The 22,652-nt window shown below is 59.9% G+C and overlaps 2 protein-coding genes across 10 annotated transcripts; one reads left to right on the forward strand and one right to left on the reverse strand.

Annotated features, from left to right (window-relative positions):
• The first annotated feature begins 1 nt into the window (after position 1).
• LPIN3 (lipin 3) lies at positions 2 to 16,822 on the forward strand. 7 transcript variants are annotated; one of them, XM_025470082.3, is made up of 21 exons: positions 2 to 160; positions 3,735 to 3,885; positions 3,985 to 4,274; positions 5,536 to 5,631; positions 6,620 to 6,885; positions 7,077 to 7,169; positions 7,520 to 7,640; positions 7,799 to 8,120; positions 8,926 to 9,025; positions 9,164 to 9,324; positions 9,745 to 9,838; positions 9,937 to 10,006; positions 11,537 to 11,629; positions 11,706 to 11,749; positions 12,475 to 12,613; positions 13,587 to 13,735; positions 13,915 to 14,001; positions 14,480 to 14,632; positions 14,825 to 14,939; positions 15,032 to 15,135; positions 15,311 to 16,822. In XM_025470082.3, the coding sequence occupies exons 3-21, from the start codon at positions 3,993 to 3,995 to the stop codon at positions 15,453 to 15,455; spliced, it is 2,634 nt and encodes an 877-aa protein (XP_025325867.1). In that variant the 5' UTR covers positions 2 to 160; positions 3,735 to 3,885; positions 3,985 to 3,992; the 3' UTR covers positions 15,456 to 16,822. The 7 variants fall into 7 exon arrangements, 6 of the variants coding, with proteins under 6 accessions (XP_025325867.1, XP_035561743.1, XP_025325868.1 ...); XM_035705850.2 differs by having other exon boundaries at positions 6,620 to 6,870; XM_025470083.3 differs by having other exon boundaries at positions 3,985 to 4,184.
• Positions 16,224 to 22,384, reverse strand: EMILIN3 (elastin microfibril interfacer 3). Of its 3 annotated transcripts, none has more exons than XM_025470090.2 (4): positions 22,221 to 22,384; positions 20,821 to 20,943; positions 19,478 to 19,701; positions 16,224 to 19,201 (listed from the first exon to the last, which is right to left on the reverse strand). In XM_025470090.2, exons 1-4 carry the CDS (start codon positions 22,382 to 22,384, stop codon positions 17,403 to 17,405), a joined length of 2,310 nt encoding a protein of 769 aa, XP_025325875.1. In that variant the 3' UTR covers positions 16,224 to 17,402. The 3 variants fall into 3 exon arrangements, with proteins under 3 accessions (XP_025325875.1, XP_025325876.1, XP_048956631.1); XM_025470091.3 differs by lacking the exon at positions 22,221 to 22,384 and adding an exon at positions 21,594 to 21,876; XM_049100674.1 differs by lacking the exons at positions 20,821 to 20,943; positions 22,221 to 22,384 and having other exon boundaries at positions 19,478 to 20,814.
• Between the last annotated feature and the right edge of the window lie 268 nt (positions 22,385 to 22,652).

A 22,652-nucleotide genomic window follows, 5' to 3' on the forward strand; every position in this document is an offset into this window, starting at 1 on the left:
ACACCCGCCTCGGCTCGTGGGAGGGGCGGAGCCGGGGCCTCACCCGCCCCTAGAGGAGACGGAAGCTGCCCCTGAGCGCGGGGCCGGGGACGCTTGGCGCCGATCCCGTGCACTCAGGCGGCGGCTCCGGGACCCGGAGGTCCAGTGGGCAGCTCCCCAGGTAGGGTTAGCCCCGGCCTGGGAGGAGGCACCCCTCCCGCCGCCCGCCCCGCCCGTCTGTCCTGCCATCTGACCCACGCTTCTTCCTGTCCGCGGGCCTGAGCCCATCCCTGCGCATCCGAAGGCAGCTGGAGGGGGTGGGGGGGCGGGCTCCCTTTACCCTTCTCCCTGGCCCAGCCGCTGCGGGACCACGGACATCCAAAATATGGGATCAGGAGAGGAGATGCCAAAACCTCTCCGGGGAGGCTGGCCCAGCTTCACCCCAGCCAGGCTTTGTGACCTTGGGGAGGTCACCCACCCTTTCTGGTACTGAGTATCCTGTGTTGCAAAATAGGGTCTGACCCTTGCCCGCCCTGCAGAGAAGGGGTGAGTCAGACATAGTCGCTGTGAAGACTGTTGGGGAGCCAGGGTGGAGCTTTCCCCTTCCAGGGCTGTAGGAATGGTTGTCTTCCTGCTTCTGGTCGCAGGTGATGAGCTATACCTTCACCCTTCCCCGAATCTGGGAGCCCAGAGAGGCTGAGAGCTCAGGCCCTGGGCAACTTGTTCTAGCTGCCCTGTGGTGGAGCTGTGTGCTGGCCTAGGAGGCCTATGGGTGTTCCCAAAGTGGGCTCTGAGGCTTGGGCACCCTGTGAGTCCTCCCCAGAGTCCACGTGCTCACTTTGCCAACAGTGGGCCACCATCGTGCAGGGCCTCAAATGATACTTAAAGAAACCTAACCTCTCAACAGTGGGCAGGGGGAGTGCATTGCAGCCTGACCTGTGGTGCCCTCAGGACCAGCCTGGGTGACTGGGGCTGTCACAATGCCAAAAAAAGATGCTGCTGTTCATAGGTGACACATATGGACATTTATTCTGTGCCACTGCTTTGCATTAATTATCTCATTAATTACTCACGTGTCCCCTATCCCCATTTCAGAGGCTGAAACCAAAGCTCAGAGAGGTGAAGTGACTTGCCCAAGGTCATAGCGTAAGTTTCAGGGAGGGAATTAGAACCCAGACAGTCTGGTATCTTAGCCACAGTGTCCTGTTGCCATCCAGGATCTGGGCATCTGGTAGTAACACCTTGACCTAGGACAGCATGAAGAGCAGGAAATTCAGATGACTTGGGAGGGAGGGATCCCACGGGGCCTGAGAGGAATTCAGCTGGTCTGGGTCCCTGGGGGAGAGATGAAGTGTTTGATTTTAAACATGTTAGTTTGGAGGGAAGGTTGGTATAAGGGAGCCAAATAGAGCTCCTTTCTGGAGAAGACCGAAGAAGCAGAGCTGGGTCCTGGGGGAGAGCAGATGCCTTCAGAGATGGGTGCAGATAGAAGAGGGGAGCCCAGGACTTAGCTCACAGGAATCTCCCCAAATACTGAACAGGCCGGTGTGCAGGCCATCCCATGTCGGAGGAGCAGGGGGAGGAAGGAATTCTAGGCTGAGGAGGGTTTGAGAAATTGGGGCCTTGTTTCATAAAGGAGAAACTGAGGCTAGCACATGACTTGCCTGAGGATGCCCCACGAGTGGATCAGAGTAGGACCCGGTGCCCCCCAGAGATGGTGTCATCTCTGCCATTCAGCCCTACTACCTCAGTGGCTCTGTACCAGGAGCAATTTTGTTCCCCAGGGGACATCTGACAATGTTTGGAGACAATTTGGTTGTCACAACTGGAGGAAGTGTAATACTGGTATCAGTGGGTGGAGACCAGGAATGCAGTCCCCCCAAAGCAAAAGATTATCCAGCCCCAAACGGCAATGATGCTGAAGCTGAGAAACTCTGTACTAGGTCAAGCCAAGCCTGTCACTACCCACCCCCCGAACCCAGTTCTTTGGCCCTCAGCAGGGCAGATAGCTCAGATCTGAGCCTCCACTTGGGCAGACCTTTGCCCCTACTCCTGGTCTGTCCCTCTCATGCTTGCTCCTTTATTCCTGGAAACTTCTGGAGTCCTCTCTGCTTTTCCTGGGCACAGTGATCTAGAGCCCTGCCCATCATGTGTCCCCGTCTATCTTCCTAGACCTTTATTCACAGAATTGGGTGTGGTAGGGAGGGACCAAAGTGGAAATTTTTAACCTAGCACATAGCTGGTGCTTTGCAGGTAAAAATATTTATTGAATTTGAGTGATAGTTTCAGGGTCCAATAAGCTTCATTGTATCCCAAGTTTTCATTTTAGCAGTTCTAATTGTTTGTGAAGCTCTGCATTTCAAACAAGCCCCCAGGTGATGCCGACACTGCTGGGCCACAGGCCACGTTTTGAAGGCACTGCAGGGTTGTGCAGAGGTGGGCTGGAGTGGCTGCTCTCCCTACAGACAACTGTGGTGTGGTTTGGGAACTATGGAGTAAAAGGAACCATGATATGGGGTCAGGAAACCAGGATACAAGTCATCACTCTCCCCTCCTCCCCATCCATCTATAGCCTGTGGATAAGTCACTTAACTTCTTTGAGGAGTGGTCTTGCATGGCAGGTGGTCCTCCAGGGGTTCTGATGCAGGGTCTGAGAGATGGGAGTGCCCTGTGGAGGTGGAATGGCCTGGATCCTGGCAGCCAGATGGGCAGTAGGCCATTGGCCTGGCCAGCAGGGAAGGGGCAAAGAGCTGACACTGGTGGGGCGGGCAGCGTGCCAGCGTGGAAGCAGCTCTCATTATGGCCCTGGCTCTTCTCCACGGCTGCTACAGCCTTCTGCTTCTGGCTTACCCAGCTCTGCCTAGTGTGGGAAAGCTGGAGAGACCGGTCTGGCTGGGGGAAGGAGGGGCAGCTTTGATGGGGTTAGGGGCCAGCCCAAGGCCTGAATGTGGGTCTCAGGGCCTGGCCAGCTGAGTCAAGGTCTCAGAAGTCGGGGTCAGGCCTGAGAACTATGGCCTAGAGACTCTGGAGTCAGTGGAGACACTGTGGACCATGGATTGAATTCCCGCCTGTTCCAGGAAACTGGAAGGAGTTTGGTATTTGGGGCCATAAACTGGGAGGTCACTCTACTCCCAGCTATAGGAGATGCCCTCCCTCAAACATCTGACCCCAGGAATAGAGCTCGGCAGAGCCTTAGGTACCTGGGATACATCACCCCTGGTTCTCCACAGATCAGCCATGATGGCACAGCAGGCCCCTTCCGACTCCTAAGACCAGGAAGCAGCAAGCCAGATTTATTATCTTCCATTTCCCAGATGGAAGAACTGAGACTCTCTCCTCCCTACTTTCTGGGAAGAGATCAGCCTTTAGGGCTGTCACCCATTACCCAACAGAGCCCTGGGCCTAATATATCATGTGGCTGCCCCTCATCGCATCAGGGAAGGGTGCTGACCTCCTCCTGTTCCCATGGTTGGGCCAACCCAGTGGTTCACACTGATGGGTCTGCAGCTACACAGGCCAGGGTTTGGATCCTGGCTCCTCTCCTTAGGAGTTGTGGTCCCGGGCAAATCATTCCGTCTCAGCCTCAGCTGGCTTGTCTGTAAACAGTAATAATGACACCTGCCTGGCCAGCCTCGCCGGTTGTTGTGAAGATGCAATGAGCCCTGCCACTGAACACCATGGTCATTATCATTACTCATGGCATTGAGAGACGCGGGGCGCCCCAGATCACCTTACCTGGTGCTCTCATTCGACAGATGTGGAGATCGGCACCTGCAGAAGGACGGCAGCTGCCCGGGGCCCCACAGTAGGCCGGCGGGCGAGCAGGGGCTAGAACCCACACCTGCGGCGCATCTCCCATCCCGTAGCCGCTGCCCGTCTGCAAAGGCGCTCCCAGGGCCACACGCTGTAAGCCTGGGGACCTGGGGGTGGGCCGTCAGGCTGCGGAGCCCCCCCACTGAGGGAGCTGGGCCCGGCCTTCGTCCCAGCACCCCCTCCCTTTGGCAGCACCAGCCATGAACTACGTGGGGCAGCTGGCAGAGACGGTGTTTGGGACCATGAAGGACCTATACCGAGGCCTGAACCCGGCCACCCTGAGCGGTGGCATCGATGTGCTGGTGGTGCAGCAGGCGGACGGCTCCTTCCGCTGCTCGCCCTTCCACGTGCGCTTCGGCAAGCTGGGCGTCCTGCGGTCTCGGGAGAAGGTGGTGAGTGCTGCCCAGCCAGGCCCGCTGCGGTGGGCTCTTAAAGCCCAGGCAGTCACTGCGGTCCCTGGAGGGGACCAAGACCTCCCTCAGGTGGGGATCTGTCCTCTGGACAAGCTTCCATTCTTGTGCACGCTCTTGGCAAGTTTTGGGTTGGTGTGGGGGTTTTGGTCCTAGAGGGCTCCCATTCCCCCTGGGAGGGGCACAGTGGGGCCGTCCCTGGTCCCGGGGCGTCCAGCCTGGCTCCAGATTACTGAGACCTTACCTGTTTGTCCTTGGTTAGTCTCTTTACCTGTGCAAGTGGACACACTCTCATCTACCTGGTGCTGGAGGGGTAATCTGGGAGAATGTGATAGGAGCTGATAACACCGTCACAGGACCAGGGATGTGGGTGGCCCCCAAAAGGTTAGTTTCTCTCCCTTCGAAAAGCTGCGCTGTCTTCTCTGGGCCCAGGTGAACACGACAGCTTTTTGTTAGCACTGAGGTCTGAAATATGAAAAGAGGTTCGGTGGGTCCAAATCCCTTTCACATTGAGGCCACTGGGAACTTGCTAGAATCCTAACAGGGAAGTGTAAGCTTGTAGGGGACCGTATAGCTAGGTGGTGAAGAGCTGGGGCTGTGGACTCGGACTTTTTGGCTCACAGCCACACTTGGCCGCCTCCCAGTATATTACTTAACACCCCCAGGGTCTCAGTTTCCTCGTCTATAAAGTGGGGGTAGTGGTAGGAGCCACCACACAGTGTTGCTGGAAGTTAAATGGGAGAGTCCAAATAAAACTCTCCATTCAGTGCCTAGGAAATGGTCATTCGTACCCTTGTTTATGTAGTCAGCAGGCACTCTGGGGTAGGGGACACAGCTGTGACAGGATGGGTCATGTCTTGTTCTGATGGGGTGTGGCACAGAGAAGAACAGAAACTAAGGCAGACACAAGAATACTGAGACAGTGGCACATGCAAGAAAGCCCAGAGCGGCTGCCTGGGTGGCTCAGTCGGTTAACTGCCTGCCTTCAGCTCAGATCATGATCCCAGGGTCCTGGGATCGAGTCCTGCATCAGGCTCCCTGCTCAGCAAGGAGCCTGCTTCTCCCTCTCCCTCTGCCCCTTCCTCCTGTTCATGCTCTCTCTTTCAAATAAAGAAATAAAATCTTTTTAAAAAGCCCAGAGAATGGGGAGGTGGATGTGTGTGTACAGAACTCAGTGAAGGCTCTCTGCAAAGGGAAATCTGAGCAGAGCCCCTGAGGGTGGGGAGCAGCCGGGCACACCAGGGGCTGGGGGTGGGGGGCAGGGAAGCCAGCAGACTAGACTGTGAGGTGAGAGGCAACGGCGGGGACTCTGTGCCCCCTCAACCCATTGCAGGTAGACATGGAGATCAATGGGGAGCCTGTGGACTTGCACATGAAGCTGGGGGACAGCGGGGAGGCCTTCTTCGTCCAGGAGCTGGAGAGTGATGATGTAAGTGCCTTGGGGCATCTGCTCCCCCCTGCCATCCCCTGGGTAGGACCTTGGGCCCTGTCACCCACCCACCCACCCTTGGGAACACCCTGGCAGCAAGTCTGAAGTGGGGGGATGGGCTAGGGCTGGCACTCCCAACACGCTGTTGGAGCCTGGGTAGAATTGGGAGGAGGGCACCAAAAGCCGATGAGGGAAGGTTTCTCAGAAGAAGACACTGGAGCTGGGCCCCTGGGTGGCCTGAAAAGGAGGAGAGTGCTGCTGAATGGCTGGGGGGTCAGGGAGGGGGGAGGCTGGAAAGCATGAGGTGGATTGTTCTGGATCTGGTGCTGGCTCAGTGCAGTTAGAACACGGAAGGGTGAGGGTCAGGGATGAGGAGAAGGGTGTTTCCTAATGGAGGCAAAACCCAACACAAGGCAGCAGAGGTGTTTAAACACTTTGAGTTTCACAGACTTTAAGTGGGCCCCTATTGTATGCAAGACACTGTGCAGTGGACTCAGATGAGGGAAGGGTCACCCCCGCCTCCAGGTGAGCCTGGGAGACAGACATATACACAGCAGATGATGAAATTATATGGTCATGGCAGTGAAGGGGGTTGGAACTGGGGCTGGGGATAGTTAGGGCAAGCTTCCTGGAGGAGGTGATGTCTGGCTGAGTGGTAAAGGGAAAGCAGGTGTGGGCAGAGGAGATGAGTAGCCAAGGCCCAGGGTTCGGCTTGGACAGTGTGGTTCGTGTAGCACCTCGGGCAGCTGTGACCTGCCCGGGGTACATGCAGCCCTAGGACTGGGGCTGCTTCATCTCTGTGAGGGAACGAGGATGCCAGTGGCAGCTGCAAGGCCATGCTGCTGCTGTCCCTGGCCAGCCTCTGTGCCTGTATCCTGGGCCCCCAAAGGAGCTCACACCTGGGCTCTGGGACCCCTGCAGGGCTCAGAACGATTGGGTGGTGATGGTGCCCCCCACCCAGGCTATAAGCCCCTGGTGTCTTCCACAGGAACACGTGCCTCCCCGTCTCTGCACATCACCCATCCCTTGTGGGGCCCTGTCTGGGTTCCCCTCAGACTCCCAGCGGAGCACAGCCAGTGAGCCTGAGGCTCTCCCTGAGGAGGTGCCCTCCACGGGGCGGAAGAAGAAGCTTCGCAGGAGGAAACCTAGGCGGAAGGAGGACACGGTGGCAGCCAATTCTAGTTCCGAGGAGCTGGAGACGGGCGCTGAGAGTGAGCTGTCCCTGCTGGAAAAGCCAAGGCCAGAACCCCCAGGGTGTGTGCCCACCAGGCAAGGGGCCAAGGTTGTGGGGATGCCAACCAGGGCCCAAGCACCACTTCTGCTGATGCTGTGTGACCCTGGGCAAGGTCCTTGATTTCTCTGGGCTTTACCTCCCCAAGCCCCTGACCGCCCCGTGCCCTGCCTGGGGTGCCCTGACTTATCGGTGACCGTCTATTTCCCTGCAGCCCCCCCAGCAGCGTCCAGTCAGAAGGGGAGTCCTCACCGCAAGCCAAAGACATCTACCCCTACTCTGATGGCGAGTGGGGTCCCCAGGCCAGGTGAGAATCTAGGTGGCCCATAGGCAGGACTCAAGTCCAAGATTTCAGAGAGGTTTCTATTTACGTTTTCCTGATGAATAGTAACATAGAACATGTTTAACATGTTTACCAGCCATTTCTATGTCTCCTTTGCCAAGTGTTTATTCAAGTCTTTGCTCTTTTTTTTTTTTTAAAACTAGCCTGCCTCATTATTGTTGGTTTGTAGGAGTCCTTCGTATATTTATATTTTCTGGATCCAACACAGGCATAAATATGTATTACAAATATTTTCTTTCCCCCCAGGCTGGGGGCATTGGGCAGTGGTGGGCGATAGGTTGGCTTGAGGGTCTCTAAGTCCTTGCTTCCTGCAGCCTCCTGCCAGGTGGGCTGACATCCCCTAAGAGTGACTCAGAGCTGGAGCTGCGGACCCCCGAGCCCAGCCCTCCGCGAGCTGAGTCCCATATACAGTGGGCCTGGGGGAGGCTGCCGAAGGTGAGTGAGGTGTTTCTGTGTGGGCCTCCCAGCCCTGCCTTTCAGGGCCTCTGTGGTCTTCTGCAGACACCTGAGATGTGGACCCCCAAGGGGTTGTGGGGTGTAGGAGGCAGGACCTGCACTGGCTCACCCCCATCCTCTCACTTGTCTGACTGAAGGTGGCCAAAGCCGAGTGGCCCGAGTCCTCGAAGGTGGCTGATGGCAGTGCCGGGGCAGCCTCTCCTCTTCAGGGGAAGCCCAGCACCCCCTCCGCTTCTGTGTCTGGCGTGGATCCTTCGGGACCCCTTATCCTGCCAGCAGGGACTGCTGCTGGCCTTCCTCCTACTGATGGGGAGCCTCCCGCTCTGTTGGGTTCCCCTCTCCCCATTCCTGAGACCAAAGAAACCAAGACTCCGAGCCGCAGGGAGGCAGGCCTGCCTCTTCCTTCAAAATCATGGAGCTGGGCCAGCCTGGAGGACCCAGTTTCTGCTGGGAGGAAAGGTGAGTGATGGTTGGACCCTCCCAGGGTTTTCCCTGGCCTCATGTTACCCACTGGGTGGACTCTGGCATTTCAAGCATGTTTTGAGCACCTACTGTGTGCCTGGCACCATGCATGTCACCAGGCCTCACGGGCTCGCAGTCGAGCAAGGGAGAGAGATGAAGGCATGCATAAACAGGGAAGAGCACGTCACGGGTGACACAGGACAGAATCACTGGTGGGGACGGAGGCTACTTAAATCATATGGACGGGGAAGGCCTCTCTGAGTGGGGGATGCGCGAGCTGAGATGCGAACGATGATAAAGTCCCAGCCAAGTGAGGATCAAGGGAAGAGAATTCTGGGTAGAAGGAAGAGCATGTGTCAGGGCCATGAAGTGGGAGGAAGGTTGTATGTCTAGGAAGGGAGGCAGCTGGTGTGTCTTGAGCAAGGCGGGGTTGGGGGAGGAAGCCAGCAAGATGAGCAGATGCTGGATCATTCCTGGCGTCGGAGCTGGGGTTTATCCTAAGAGTGTGGGAAGGTACTAGGACTCACTGTCCAAATCAGTAGCTGCTGGCTAAATATGGCTATGGAAAACTTGGTTAAAATTAGTTGAAATTAAATAACATATAAAATTGCATTTCTCCATCATACCACATTTTCAGCAATATGGCATGTGGCCAGCAGTACTGGACAGACAGGGGACGTGTCTATCATCCCAAAAAGTTCTATCAGACAGCGCTGCTTTAGGGTGTTCACAGACAAGGGGACGCCTACTGCCCATGCTACTAAGCACATGTTGGCACTACAGGTGTCCCCTCTGCCCTCAGGCTCCATGAAGAGAAGCCAGCACCTGGGCCCCAGTGACATCTATCTGGATGACCTGCCCTCTCTGGATTCTGAGAATGCAGCCCTATACTTCCCCCGGAGGTACTTGGGTTCTGGGTGCCAGGGTGTCTTGGAATTAGGGTCCGTGGGGCCAGGGTCTGGCTCCCAAGGGCCTGAGAGGGGTGGGCCCCTCCTCCCAGCCTTGTTATATTCATATCATTGTTGGTCCTCTGCTCCCAGTGACTGTGGACTGGGGCCCAGACGGTGGAGTGCGCCCAACAGCCAGAAGCACCTAGGAGACCCCAACCCAGAACAGGAGCCAGAACCCACTCTGGACACGGTAGACATGATAGAGCTGTCCCTGTGTGGTGGCCTAGCTGACAGCCGGGACATCTCCCTGGGTATGTCTGAGCAAGGCTGGAGCCCTTCCAAGGGTTGGCACTGAGCCGCAGGGATCTAGGGAGGGCAGGAGGCCCCCAGAGTGGGGGGACGGGGAGCAGCAGAGGTGTAAGGCTAGGCTGGGCACCCTTGCTGTTCTCCTCCTTGTGGGGTCCCATGCAGCCAGCAAGGGCAGGGCCTTCCCAACTAAGAAGCAAACACTTAGCGCTCAGCTGTGACTTACCCTCTGAATCCGGGATGGTGAGTGCCTGGGGTGGGCACAACAGGTGCAAAACACACAGGTGGGGAGGAGCCCTGCTGGCTCCCAGACTCAACCTGCAGGAGGCCCCAGTGATAGAATGTGGGGGAGCCGGGTGGGGCTGGGGCAAAAGGTCACGTCAGACGTGTCAGCCTCACTCTGTACTCTCTGCCGCTGCGCCCAGAGAAGTTCAACCAGCACATCGTCTCCTACCAAGACCTCGTCCAAAACCCTGGCCTCCTGGAGCACCCAAACCTGGTGGTGAAAATCAATGAGAAGTGAGTACCAAGACTGAGCCGCTGGCAGCCCCGGGGTCACCCTGCCCTCCCCTGCCCCGTGGCTGCTGTAGCCCTGACTCCCTGTTCTGTCTCTCCAGGCATTATAACTGGGCTGTAGCTGCTCCCATGATCCTCTCCCTGCAAGCCTTCCAGAGAAACTTGCCCAAGGTAACGGTCTGGGGCTGACTGGTTATGAGACCCACAGTGACAGAGGCAACCCAGGTCCCCTGAAGCCCCGCCCTCCCCTGGCGTCCTGGTGTCGCTGAATCCTCAGGGTTGGACTTGACTCCCAGGAGCTCAGGGCAAACCAGAGAGGATAATAAGCTTCCGCAGGAGGCTTTTAGATCTGAGAGACAAGGCTTGGGAGACCTTACCCTACCCTGAGCCCTTCTCTGGGCTGGGCTGTGAGGGCCCTTGCTTGCTTTATTGGCCTGCATCTGTTGAGTACCTACTGTGTGCTGAGCACAGGCTGGGGACAGTCATGTCGTCCTAGAAAGACAGTTAATCATAAGACAGCCAGATGAATATAAAATTCAGCCATGAGTATTGGGAGGGAAAGGCTGGGGTGCTTTAAGAAGCAAAAACAGGGGTTTGCTGAGCAAGTGCCCCCTGGGCAGAGATCTGAAGGATGAGCCATCCGTAAGCAGATGAGGGGCAGGGAACAACATGTGCTGATGCTCAGAGCTGGGAAGGAACCCAGCCTCTTCAGTCCCTCCCAGAACTTCCACCCTCCCTAACCTGCATATTCCCCTCCTACCCCACTGGGAGTGGTACAGGGCCCTAATCTGGCCCATTGTTCCTGGATTAATTAGACTTGCCCAAGAACATCACTAACCAGATGTTGTTGACAGTTGGCGCCTCCCTTCGGTGAGGCTCTGTCCTCTGGCTGGCTCTGGGTCTGAGCTAGGACCAGAGCCTGTGGGAAGGAGGAGGGTTACTCTCTTGCTTGGTTCTCCTCACCTCTCCCAGATGGATCTACCATCTGAGGCCCCTGGGAGACTCCCTCAGCCTGTTTCCAGATCAAGGGGGTATCCTGGCTGACCCACCTCCAGGTCATGTCCTCCCAACTTGGGTTCACCATTCTGTCTGTAGGAAGCTGATACATCTCCTGGGTGGGCCTTGGCCTAGGTTCTTCTGGCCTCTCCCAGGGACTGCCTCACTTGAATCTAATCAGCATCTTCCCAATGTCGTGGTGCCCCCATCAGGCAGTGGTGGTAACACACAGAGAGGGAGGCCATCCATGGGACAGAGTCACTGACCTTTGGGGTTGCCTATGTTGGTCTGGGAGATTGAGGGGAGTACTGGCTATAGACTGTTCTTCCTGTTGTCACTTGGTGGTATCATGCAGAGAGTCCTAGATCCTGAGAAACTCCCAAAGCACTGTCTTCAGCTACCCTAGTAGGAATACTGGCCTACAGGATCTGGAGGCCAGGCCAAGGCTGGACTAGAGCTAGGGGGTCAAGGCTGGGGTAGAGTGGGGATGGGGGAGGGTTGACCAGAATGGCCCTTGGTCTCTGCACTTAGCTCCATGAATCATTGCTTGGAATCCCGGGATGGAGACAAAGATGCTTCCTCAGCCTCCAAATGTTGGCAGCGCCTTGCTCTAACGTCAGCCTCAGACTCCGGGTTCATGGGGACAATGAAAGGTAGGTTTTTGTGGTGCAGGAAACAAATGCCACGGTCTTTATCTGCCCACAGAGCACCGTGGACAAACTGGAAAAGGAGAAGATGCCCCGGAAGGGTGGACGGTGGTGGTTTTCCTGGCGACGCAGGGACTTCCCGGTCCAGGAGGTAAAGGCTCATGGTCAAAGGGCATGGTCAACCCACGCAGGAGGTGGGGCTCACTGGATGTATGTTCTTCCTACAGCGCAGTGCCCAGACGGAGAAAACCACAGCCAGGGAGCAGCAGGGGTGAGCTGGACCTCTTGGCTGGAGCTCTGCAGCTGGAGCCAAGCCTCGGGAAGATCCCTGTGGGGGCAGGATGGCACTAGCACCTCTCCCCCAGCTATAGTTCTTTGTCACTGCCCAGTGACTTCTGCACCCTTCCTTTCTCTTGAGAAATGTCCCCATCTCACAGATGGGGAAAACCAAAGTTCCACAGCTGGGAACTGGTGGAGCGGGAACAGGTGTCCAGACTCCTGGCCCAGACAAGGGACTGCTGTCTTAAGGAGGGGTGGGGCCTCCCCTTTTTGCCAAGGTTAGGCTGACCTTGTCTTATTCACCTCTCAAGAAATCAGTACACCCAAGCTTGGGTGGGTGATGGCCAAGAGCAGGTCAGCTAAAGCCAAAGCAGGTGGGATTGGTAATGAACCCTAAGATGCACTGCTCGGTTTTACAGATAAACATCTCCAGGGCTATCTTGGCCATGCTCTGAGGGCCAGGAACACTGGGTCTTACCAGCTCCAGCTCTGCTGGCTTCTTGCTGGGTGTATACTGCTGGCCTGCATCCTTATGCCTGCTACCCCTCTCCAAATGGGCAGATCTGGGTTGGGGGGGAGGTTCTGATCCCCTGGGTAGTCTCTGGAGGGGCACGGCCAAGCCCTAGGTTCCTTGCGGCCTGGGCTCAGAGCTGAACATCCACTGGGAGTGTAGGGCGTTGGCTGGGGAAAGTGGCCTGAGAGCCAGGCTGCCTGCAGGGAGAAGACTGATGTCCTGAGTAGTGAGGATGATGCCCCAGAGAGCCCCGTGATCCTGGAGGCCCCGTCCCTGCCACCCTCGCCTCCAGCCTACACTCCCACCTACAAGAAGTCTCTGCGCCTCTCCTCCAATCAGATCGTGAGTGTGTGGGGAGGTGCGTTTGGGCAGGGGGGTGGGGCTGAGATCATGGGTTCCCTGGAGCCTTAAGTTTACCAAAGCCCAGAATCCATCCCCTCGGCAGCCTCCCTAATAGCCTCTCCTTGAAAACCTCCAGGGTCAGGGGCTTACTTCTTTAAGTGCCAACCCCTTTCTCTGTTGGATGCTCTTACTGGAAAAGCCTTCTCTATGTTGTCTAAAGTATCTACCTGTGGTGGGTTGCTGGCTCTGGGTCAGCCCTTGGAGACCACGCTGAAGGAATCAAAGGCTGATGACAGCCCCTCAGATTTTGGCAGTCCCTGCCCCCACGTCCTGTCTTGGAGCTTAGTAACTGGCGCTTAAGTGTGGCTCTGTCGGGGAGGTGCCCAGGGGGGCCAGCCTGGTACAGAGCAGCTACCATCTATACTTGTGTGATACCCACTTTGGGGTCAACCAGGGCCCAATAGCCTTGGTCACTGGGAGTGGCTGAGAGCTGCCCTGATTCTTCTCTATGGAACAAGGACAGAACCAGGTCTCTCTTTGGAGGGATATCACAAGTACACTGGCCCCAGGCAGGAGACCACCTGTGAGGATCTCCAGAAGAGTGGGGTGTCTCCCTGCCAGGAGCAGTGCCAGCCTTAGGGCTGACCTGAGAAACCTGGGTGGGACTTGTGGGCCAGACTTTGTCTGTGAGCTTCATCCCAAAGAGGCAGGAAGGGAGGTCAGGGCTCCTGTGTCTGGGCCTATGCAGGCCCCAGCCAGCGCCCTCTCACTCCTTCACTCCCGGAGGCCGCCCTCTACCCGTATGGATGTGTCTGTGTGTGGTTGTCTTGGGTGAATTCAGGCAGGCTCTCTGAGTTGGGAGGAAGAGGGGAATGAGAGGCCTGTGGGGATCAAAGACCACGGTTTGGGGTGGTGGGTGGCAGACACACCAGGCTGTGGCAGGTCACAGCTTCCCCCCTTTGCCTGGCCCCAGCGGCGCCTGAACCTGCAAGAAGGTGCCAATGATGTGGTCTTCAGTGTGACCACCCAGTACCAGGGCACCTGCCGCTGCAGGGCCACCATCTATCTGTGGAAATGGGACGACAAGGTGGTCATCTCGGACATCGACGGGACCATTACCAAGTGAGGCCTGGTTGGCCAGGGGAGAGAGGGCGGGCCTGGGACTGGCCTCCTCTGTGCTGGGGGAAGGGGGACATCAAGAAAGGCCCTCCACCCCAGTGTGCCATCCTGGGGGCTGGGGGTCGTGGAACATGAGGGCTACGTGGGGCTGCCTCGGAGTGACCCCTCTTCTGTGGCTCTAGGTCAGACGCTCTGGGCCACATTTTGCCGCAGCTGGGGAAAGACTGGACACACCAGGGCATCACCAGTCTCTACCACAAAATCCACCTGTGAGTGCCTGGGCTGGGGCAGGGCCCCAGGGAGGGAACAACAGGATGTCTTCTTAGGCCACCGTGGCCTTTGCCCCAGGAAGCCGGGCTTGGGGACCCACAAGGGAATAAACCCCAGGCACCTCCCTGGATGGTCCTCCATTCTCCTGTGAAAGACTTGTCTCCTGTCATCTGGCATTTGAGTCTAACTGCTGGTCTTCATGCTGTAGGGGAGGCCTACAGACTGGCTCAAACCTTTGGCCATCCTGGTCCACCTGGGCCTCGGGATGCTGTCCAAGGCCCTCCTCTCTGGGACAGCAGCTCCTGAGGCCACCTCTCTCAGATGTGCTCGCTAAGTCCCCTCCCTGCAAAGACCTCTGGGTTTGAAGGCCAGAGCCCTGGGGTTGGGCTGAGCTGGTGGAAGCCAAGGGGAGTAGGGCGGGGATGGGGAGTGGCTGGTCTCTGATGGCTCCGTGCAACTCCTCTCCCCCACCCCTAGAAATGGGTACAAGTTCCTGTACTGCTCGGCACGGGCCATCGGCATGGCAGACCTCACCAAGGGTTACCTGCGCTGGGTGAGCGAGCGGGGCTTTGGCCTCCCCAAGGGCCCCATCCTGCTGTCTCCCAGCAGCCTCTTCTCCGCTCTCCACAGGTAACCACCCCTACGGGGTACAAGCCCAGGGGCCCTTGTGGGGAGTGACAGGCTCACTGCGGCTCAGGCCTGGCCAACATCAGGCCTTGCTGGGGTGTCAGTTGAGTCTGATCCCGAGTCACCTGACCCTACCATCCTCTGATTGCTGCCCCTCCTCGGTTCCCTTTCCTGCCCATGCCCCGGCTGCTCCAGGGAGGTGATTGAGAAGAAACCAGAGGTGTTCAAAATCGCCTGCCTGAGTGACATCCAGCAGCTGTTCCTGCCCAACAGACAGCCCTTCTATGCTGCCTTCGGAAACAGGCCCAACGTGAGTGTGTCCCCTCCCCACAGGCTGGGCTGCCTCCTCCCTGTCTCCCAGCCCACCTGGATGTCCTGTCTGTCCCTCCCTGTTCTCCATAGGATGTTACTGCCTACCGGCAGGTGGGCCTCCCAGAATCTCGCATCTTCACGGTCAATCCCCGGGGAGAGCTCATTCAGGAACTTGTGAAGAACCACAAATCCACGTGAGGCCAGACCCTGCCATGTGTCCCCGTACCTTCCCAAGTCCTCATGCCTCAGCCTCTCTCTGGGCCTCGATTGCACCCAGGGCTCCCAGGCAGGATGCAGTCTCTGCCTGCTGGGCTGGGGCTGGGGCCTGGTGGCAGCGCAGGCTCACCGCTGACCCTGTTTGGCCCACAGGTACGAACGCCTAGGTGAGGTGGTTGAGCTCGTCTTCCCTCCTGTGGGCCGTGGCCCCAGCACAGACCTGGCCCACCCCGAATACAGCAACTTCTGCTACTGGCGGGAGCCACTGGTTCCTGTGGACCTCGATGCCCTGGCCTGAACCAGCCCCAGCCACCCCCTCCTTGTGGCCCAGAACTGACGGGGTGTCCCAGGGAACGGGAGCCAGTCCCCTGAAGAGGAGGAGGGGGCTGAGAGCTGGTTGGCAGCCACAGATGCCCTTCCTCCTCCCTGTCCTGTCTCCTGCCTTTGCCAGCTGATCTGCAGGAGTGGGGCAGCTGCCCCAGGCCTCAGCGTGGCTCTGGCTTGTAGCAACTAAATGATTGTCACTTGGGCCCTTGCAGGATTCTCCATGCCCTTGACCTGTCTGTCCCTGTCACCCTGTACATTGCCTTGACTCCTGATGAGACAGAGAGGTCTGTGAGGCTTAGAATCTGTACGTACAGGAGAGGGTGGCTAAGCAGCATGGGGGCAGCGTGGACCATACCTCTGCAGCCAGACCCTTCCCTAACCCTGGCCCCCTCCCGCAGCCCTTGAGCAAGACTTCACTGCTCTCCCCGGTACCCCAGTACCTCATGACACCCCAACCCTGGATGCTCAGACATCAAGGGATGGGGGCATGACTGTGGCTCCCACCTGGCCTAGCCTGTACCTGGCTGCTGCTCCTGTTCCTCTGGGCACCGCCCCTGAGGACACAGCCCCAGACCTTGCCAGGACGGGTGGTAGTGACCTGCCCACTCTCCCTGGACTTTGCTGGTTGATTCAGGGCCCCTGTGGCTGCGGAGTGAGCTCTTGCCCAAGAGGCTGCAGGAAGCTGGGCTGGCAGCCCACTGCAGCCTTCCAGCCTACTGTCCTTGGGGAATAAAATTCCTTTAGACGAGCTAAAAGCTTTAATCCAGGCCAGCCCTCCCCCAACAGCACCACAGTGGAGGGATGAAACCAGAAGGCAGGGCTACAGAGACCTGGAACGTAGCACAGGAGGGCCTGTGCTGCCATGGGTAAACTGAGGCCAGGAGCCTCAGCAGAGCTGGGCATCAGGGTCTCTGGGAACTCTGCAGGCTGGATGAACCCTGAGTGTTCACGTGGCGTCGTACTTGAATATCTCACCACTTAGTGAACTTCCAGGTGGGGCTGGGGTTTTGCTAGGATGTTGGAAACTAGGCCCTCTCTCCCCTGGCCTCCTCTGCAGAGTCTGGCCTCAATTGGGCCATGGTGTCTACAAGGGCTACTCGGGAGAGAGGCCCTGACCTGGGGATGGGGACGGGGGCAGGCAGGATTTTCCCCCAATGGAGAGGAGTCGGGGGTATGGGGACCAGAGGCTATGAAGCATCTTTGGGAAAAAGAAGAGGATAAATTGAGGAGGGTCTCTAAACACATGGTCTGGACCTGTCCTTTGCTCAGGGAATCTACAGCTGCCTAAGCCCTCACTTGAGGGGAGGGTCCAAAGGAATAAAAAGAACTCTCAGCTGAGTCTTTGTGTTTCTGTTCGGTCTGGAAGGACGGGGGTGGGGGGTGGAAATCTCTGGTCCTTGGTTCAGAAACTGTATCCACAAAGCTGCCAGGTGTGAGGACAGTGCCAGTGGGCGCCACCTTCCTGCAGAAACTGAGCCCAGATGGCTAGGGAGAGAGGTCAAAGGGACGAGGGAACCGGAAGCCTCCCCAGGCTGGGGGCTATTGCCCAGGGACAGAGGAAGATGTGGATAGGCCGCCGTGTGGGACTGGACCTGCGGGCCTCTGTAGAGGTGATGACCCTGTATGTCTGCAGAAGAGCAATGCAGACCGGACTGTGAGGTCCCTTAGGTCCGCCCTGGCCTTCAGGCATGGTGTCCTTGCCTTGACCGTGATCCTGAATCGTCCAGTTGGTACGAGTGTTGATTTTCATGGCTGGGATAGTCCTGTGGAGCTGGACCAAGGCTAGTCCTTCCGTGGCCTCTGAAGTGGCATCCATGCCGGCCAGGGAGAGGCTGGGAGGCACTGTTGGGCAAGGCTGGGCTCTGGAGGGACACCCCCAGGGTTGGTGGGATCCAGGGTTAGGTCCTCTGCGACCCGCCTAGTCGGCTTGCCGGGGCCGCACCTGCTCGGCCAGCTGCGCCCGGCAGTCCAGGAGGTCATCCCGGAGGCGGGCGATGTCCTGTGCGTGCTGAGCCAGCGTGCGATTCAGCTGGTCCACGTAGCCCCACAGGCCTTCCCTGGGCCTGAGTGACTCAGTGGGCAAGCGGTCCAGGCCCGCAGCCAGTAGGCCCAGCCTCCCACACGCACCCTCCACTTGAGCCACCCGCTGGTCAAAGTGGCCCACGACGTGCCGCAGTTCCTGGGCCGTGTCCTGGCAGCGGCTCAGCCCGCCGGCCACGTCGGCCATGCCAGCCTTGAGTCGCTCCAGCTCCCCCCTCAGGCTCAGGACCTGCCTGTGGCCAGCCTGCAGCCGAGAGCCTTGGCTGCTGACCTGTTCCTGGATGGCGTGAACCTCGGCCTCCACCTTGCGTTCCCGCTCGTCCAGGGACGAGTTGGCGGCCAAGAAGGCATCAGAGTACTGGCTGACGGAGTCGCTGAGGCCCGTGAGTGACTTGCTCACGGAGTTCAGGTTGACCTTGAGCAGAGTGATCTCGCCTTGAAGCGAGCTGCCCGTCGCTTCGGCCAGCTGCTCCTGGACCTCGGCCACGGTGCCGTTGAGCTGCCGGAGCAGGGCGGCGTGGCCGGCCACCTGGCGCAGGAGGGCCTCACTCCGGCTCTGCCAGGCCTTCACCTCCGCCGCGAGGTTGTCCAGGATGGCTGAGGTGGTGCTGGGGGCGCACGAGGTCTCCAGGGAAACCAGCCGCTGCTCCAACACCGCCAGCTCCGTCTGCACCAGGGGCCGGGCTGGCCTGCCCGGTGGGGGTGGCGCGCCCCCGCCGTGGTGGCTGAGCTCCCCGGCCAGCGCCGCCAGGCGCTCCTCTAGGCTCCGCACCCGCTCTTCCAGCGTGGTCCTGAAGCCCCCCGCCTCCCAGCCACCCTCCTCCATCCCCAGGCAGCAGCCTCGCACCCCGCGCTCCGTCCCATTGAGGGTCTCCAGGCCCTCCAGAAGCCCATCCACACCCCCCTCGAGCATGGCAGCAGAGAGCCGCTCGAGCTCATCCGTGGCGAGGGGGCCATGGCCCCTCCGAGCCTCAGCGACCGCCCGTAGGTTCCTCTCGAGGTTGTCCACGCGGGCACTGATCAAGGCCAGCCGGCTGCAGCAGCTGCTCCCGCCGGCCACGCTCAGACCCTGCAGCCTGGTCCCGAGCTGTGACAGCTCCCGGCGCAGGGCCAGCTCCCGGCCGTCCAGGCTCTGGTGCAGCCGCTGGCTGGCCGCCTGGCCCTCCTCGCACTGCTGCCGCACCTCCTGCACCCGCAGGTCGCACGTGCTCTGGACGCCCTGCAGTCTCTGCTCGAAGCCATCCAGCAGGCTCCCCCAGAGGCGCTGCAGCCGCCGGTCCACGTACTCGTCCAGCAGCGCCAGGGAAGTGAGCGGAGACGGAGGGGCCTCCCGCAGCCGCTGGAGGTGAGCCTCGTGGCCGAGGGCCAGCCCGTGCACCTCGTCCAGCAGCTGCACCTTGGTCCGGAGCGTGTTGCTCACCTCTGTCACCTTGCTCAAGATCTCGTCGAGGGGGGGTGGGAGCGGCCCTCCAGCTCTGTCTCTGGGCCTCACAAACCCCTCGGAGATGACCCCGAAGCCCACGGGGGCGACTGGGGCCCTGGGACCTCCAGTCATCTTGTTGGGGTCCTCGTGGCTGGCCACCAGGCCACTGAGGGTACCATATGCTTGTGCCAGGCGCTGGACATCACCTTCTAGGCGTTCCAGCCGCTCACCAAACAGCCCTGGGCCTTTCCTTCCTGGGAAAGAGGAGGAGAGAACCCCAGGGGCATCACTGGCCTGCCTCCCTCAGCCTGTCCCGTTGCCAGGCCACTGGAGAGTTTCTGTTCTAAGCTGACCTTCCCACTGAGCATAGCTCTCTCAGCTTTGGGAAGGCCTCTGGGAGCTCTGCGCCAAGCCCAGCATGAGATGCGCCCTTCCCAGCCCTGCTGGAGCTCAGCCCGCCTTGGTCAGCCCCCTCCCCACTACCCCCAAGAAACCCGACCACCTGGTAGGGTCTCCACGGGCGAACTCACCATAGGGGCTGGGGGCCGCTCTGCTAGAAGAAGGGGCCTGGGGCCCTGGGCCCAGCTGCCCTGAGGGAATCTGGGGCTCAGGCTCTGGCTGGGCTGGGGTGGCCCCGTGGTCCGTCAGGTGCTCGGGGCAGCCTTCTCCAGTGAGGCCAGGGCAGCACCGCCAGGCAAGGTCCGTCACTGTCTTGTAGCCAACCTTGTATCTGGGCCTGAGCACTGTTCGGTACCTGGGCCAGCGAGGGGGAGAGGGCAGGGCCCTGTACCTGAGGGCTGAGGCTCCTGCCTCCTGGCGTAAGAGCTGGATTATCTGCCCCCCTCCACACCGCCGCCAAAGCTTTTCTTTTTTCTGTGCACAAAGTGACAGGGCGGTGGGGAGGAGGCAGGCCTTGCAGAGGGTCAGAGAAAGGGTAAGGAGCAGGAGCAGGAGCAGGTGCAGGTGCAGGTGCAGCTCCACCCCATCCTGTTTGCTTGGAGAGAACACTAGCAGAGCTTTAGCCCCAATGTCTCCAAGCCACTGGATCCCCCTGTAGCTCATACTGCCATCAGAAATTCCACTCTGGCTTTGGTGGTACGTCAAAGAATCTGGACACAGCCTCAGCCCGTGTGTGAGGGGATGCTGCCCCGGGGCCAGGGTGGGCAGCCCTTCTCAGTGAGCTGGGGCCACTCCTGGCTCTCATCGGTCCCCTTCGTTCTCTCCCCTCCTCCCTAACTCAGCTCCGGCCACCCAGGCTGGTGAGGTAGCACCTCAGATTCTGAGCACAGGTGGGAAGGCCAAGGGGTGCAGAGCAGGGCCCACCAGCGCCTCTCCTTCCCCTGCTCAGCCACGTGCTTATTCACCCACTGACACACTGGAGCAAATGTGATTGTTTTCAGACATACATGTGAACCACTCCAAGTGCAGACCTGTGCATCACACCTGTGCAGCATCCTACGTATCCTCTGGCCTGAGCCCCTGCAACCTGGCTGCCATCCCCACACCCCTGGCCTGCCTTCTCCACACCCCTCCCTGGGTCTTCCTGGGGTCCCTCTGGCATCCACCATTGTTAGTCTGACCCTCTTGCCCTCTCTGTTCACGTCTAACGCTCTTTGACTCTGCTGCTTCTTCCTTGCCTTGGTCTGGGTCTCTTCTGGGCACCCTCCCCTGGTCCCCCTGTGGGCCCTAACCTGAGCCTGCCGTTTCACCTCCCTGGCCCCCTCCAATCAGCCTGCATGGAAGCTGAGGGAATAAGCTCTTCGGAGTCCAAGGAGTTACAACCCCGGGTGGCACTGGCTGCAGCCCTGGGAGGAAGGCAGGCCTGGGGCTTGTGCCCAACAGTCCCGGGTGGGTGCGATGGGGATGCACTCACATGATTGTCCCCGGGCACTTCGGCCCCCATCCACACTGTCGGTATTCGGCCTTCACGTAGCTGTCTGCTCCCTCCTGTAGGACACAGGTCACATTCCTGTGCACCACATAGGCACAGAGGGCCCTGCAAGGGGAACGGCATCCTTGGAATATCTGGCCTGAGCCAGGCCCATTGAGGCTCCTATATCTGCCTTCCCCATCTATGGGCCTCCCCAGGGGACAGACACCCAGATCCACATCTCTCTTGTGTCTCTTCTCCTTGTTCCTGGGAGCTAGGACCAGACCTAGGGTCTAGACTCATGGCTGGTTGGTCTGATCCCAGGCTTCCCAGTGGGTTGGTTACTGGGCTAAGCACCGTAGTGAGCCAGGAGCAGCCCTTCCTGTGGTCCGACCTCCGCCCTTCTTACCTGGAGAAAGAGGCCCACCCTGGATTCCTCAACAAGGGCCTTGGCACATTCTCACCCTCCTCCAACTCCTTCACTGGCTCTCAGCTCTTTCTTGGCATTTAAGGCTTCTGAGATCCCAACTTTGTGCTTGACTACCTTTGAGACCACACTTCTCATCCCCCCTCCCCTGACTCCCTGGGAAACACATGCCACCTTGCAGCTCCCGGCCCACATCTTTGCTCCGGTTTCTCATTCTCTGATCACTTCTTGTGCGGCCTTCTCCAGGAAGCCTGCTCTGATGGGCCAGGCCCACTGAATGTCAGCTATGGGCTGAGCGTGCTCCTACAGTAGAAGTCAGCCAGCACCCCAGGTGGAGCCCCTAACTCACCTGACTGGGGGCCGTTCCCCAGCCACTTGCTACTGGAAGCCGGAGGCTGAGGCCGGGGCCAGAGCAGGAGCCACGCTCACAGGGTACAAGGGCCTCGGAGGTGGCCGCCTGGCATAAGCCAGCCACACACGGGCTGCTGTTGGGCTCTGGAGCCGAGCGCGGGCCCAGGACCCGGGCACCCCCACCAGTTCTGTGGCCCAGACGCGCCGGGGCTTCCAAGGCGGGGCTGGGATCAGGCTGCCTGCGCTGGGCTCCATCACCTACCTGGCGGGGCCGGGGCGAGGAGGGGCGGCCGGCGTGTGCCTCGCGCGCCGGCCCTCCCTCCCTCCCTCCCTCCCTCCCTCCCTCCCTCCCTCCCTCCCTCCACCTGGTCCCCGCGCCGGGCGTCTGCACACAGCGCAGCTGGAAAATGTTACTCCGCTGGAAAGGTTTCCGCGGGCACTGCCAGGTTCCAGCCGCCGCGCCAGGCCCCCTTCCTCGCCAGCCCCGCGGCCTCCCGGGGCGTGGGGCGCCCGCGCTCGGCCCCGGGCTCCGGTGCTCTCCGCGGGCCCCGCGCGCGGTCGGGGCAGGTGGGAGCACGGCCCGGGCCCCCGCCCCCGCCCCCGCCCCGGCGCGGCCCGCGCTTACTTGTGCGGCCCCGGGCGCAGCCGCGGGCGCCATCCGGTCGTGTAGAGGCTGTAGCGGGGGGCGCCCGGCGGCGCGGGCCGCGCGAGCAGCGGGGTGCCCTTGGCCTGCGCCCCCGAGAGCAGCGCGGCGACGGCGCACAGCCACACCGGCAGGCGGCGGCCCATCGCGGCCCGCGGCTGTCCACCTGGCCCCGCGGGGGGTGCCCGGTCCGGCCGCCGCGCGCCCTCCCGCCCGGTCCCGCCGCCGCCCGCGCTCCCCGGAGCTCGCTGGCCCGGCCCGGCCGCCTGGCGCTGCGCGGCCGCTGGTCCCGCCGAGTGCCCGGCGCTGCTCGCGGCTGGGGCCGCCGAGGGAGGCGGGAGGCGGGCTCTGCGCGGATTAGCATAAAGTTGGGGCCGCGCCGCTCGCCTCCGCCGGCCCCCTGCCGGCCGCCGG

This window comes from Canis lupus, chromosome 24, assembly GCF_003254725.2.
Source record: "Canis lupus dingo isolate Sandy chromosome 24, ASM325472v2, whole genome shotgun sequence".
In the NCBI taxonomy this organism is placed as follows: Eukaryota; Metazoa; Chordata; class Mammalia; order Carnivora; family Canidae; genus Canis; species Canis lupus.

Coding starts and splice junctions, on each gene's coding strand:
- LPIN3 (XM_025470082.3), top strand. CDS start 3,993: ATGAACTACGTGGGGCAGCTGGCAGAGACGGTGTTTGGGACCATGAAG. Junction 9,026..9,163: donor GCCCTATACTTCCCCCGGAG/GTACTTGGGTTC, acceptor CTCTGCTCCCAG/TGACTGTGGACTGGGGCCCA. Junction 14,002..14,479: donor CTCTACCACAAAATCCACCT/GTGAGTGCCTGG, acceptor CCCCACCCCTAG/AAATGGGTACAAGTTCCTGT.
- EMILIN3 (XM_049100674.1), bottom strand. CDS start 20,009: ATGAGCTACAGGGGGATCCAGTGGCTTGGAGACATTGGGGCTAAAGCT. Junction 19,202..19,477: donor AGCGGCCCCCAGCCCCTATG/GTGAGTTCGCCC, acceptor CCTCTTTCCCAG/GAAGGAAAGGCCCAGGGCTG.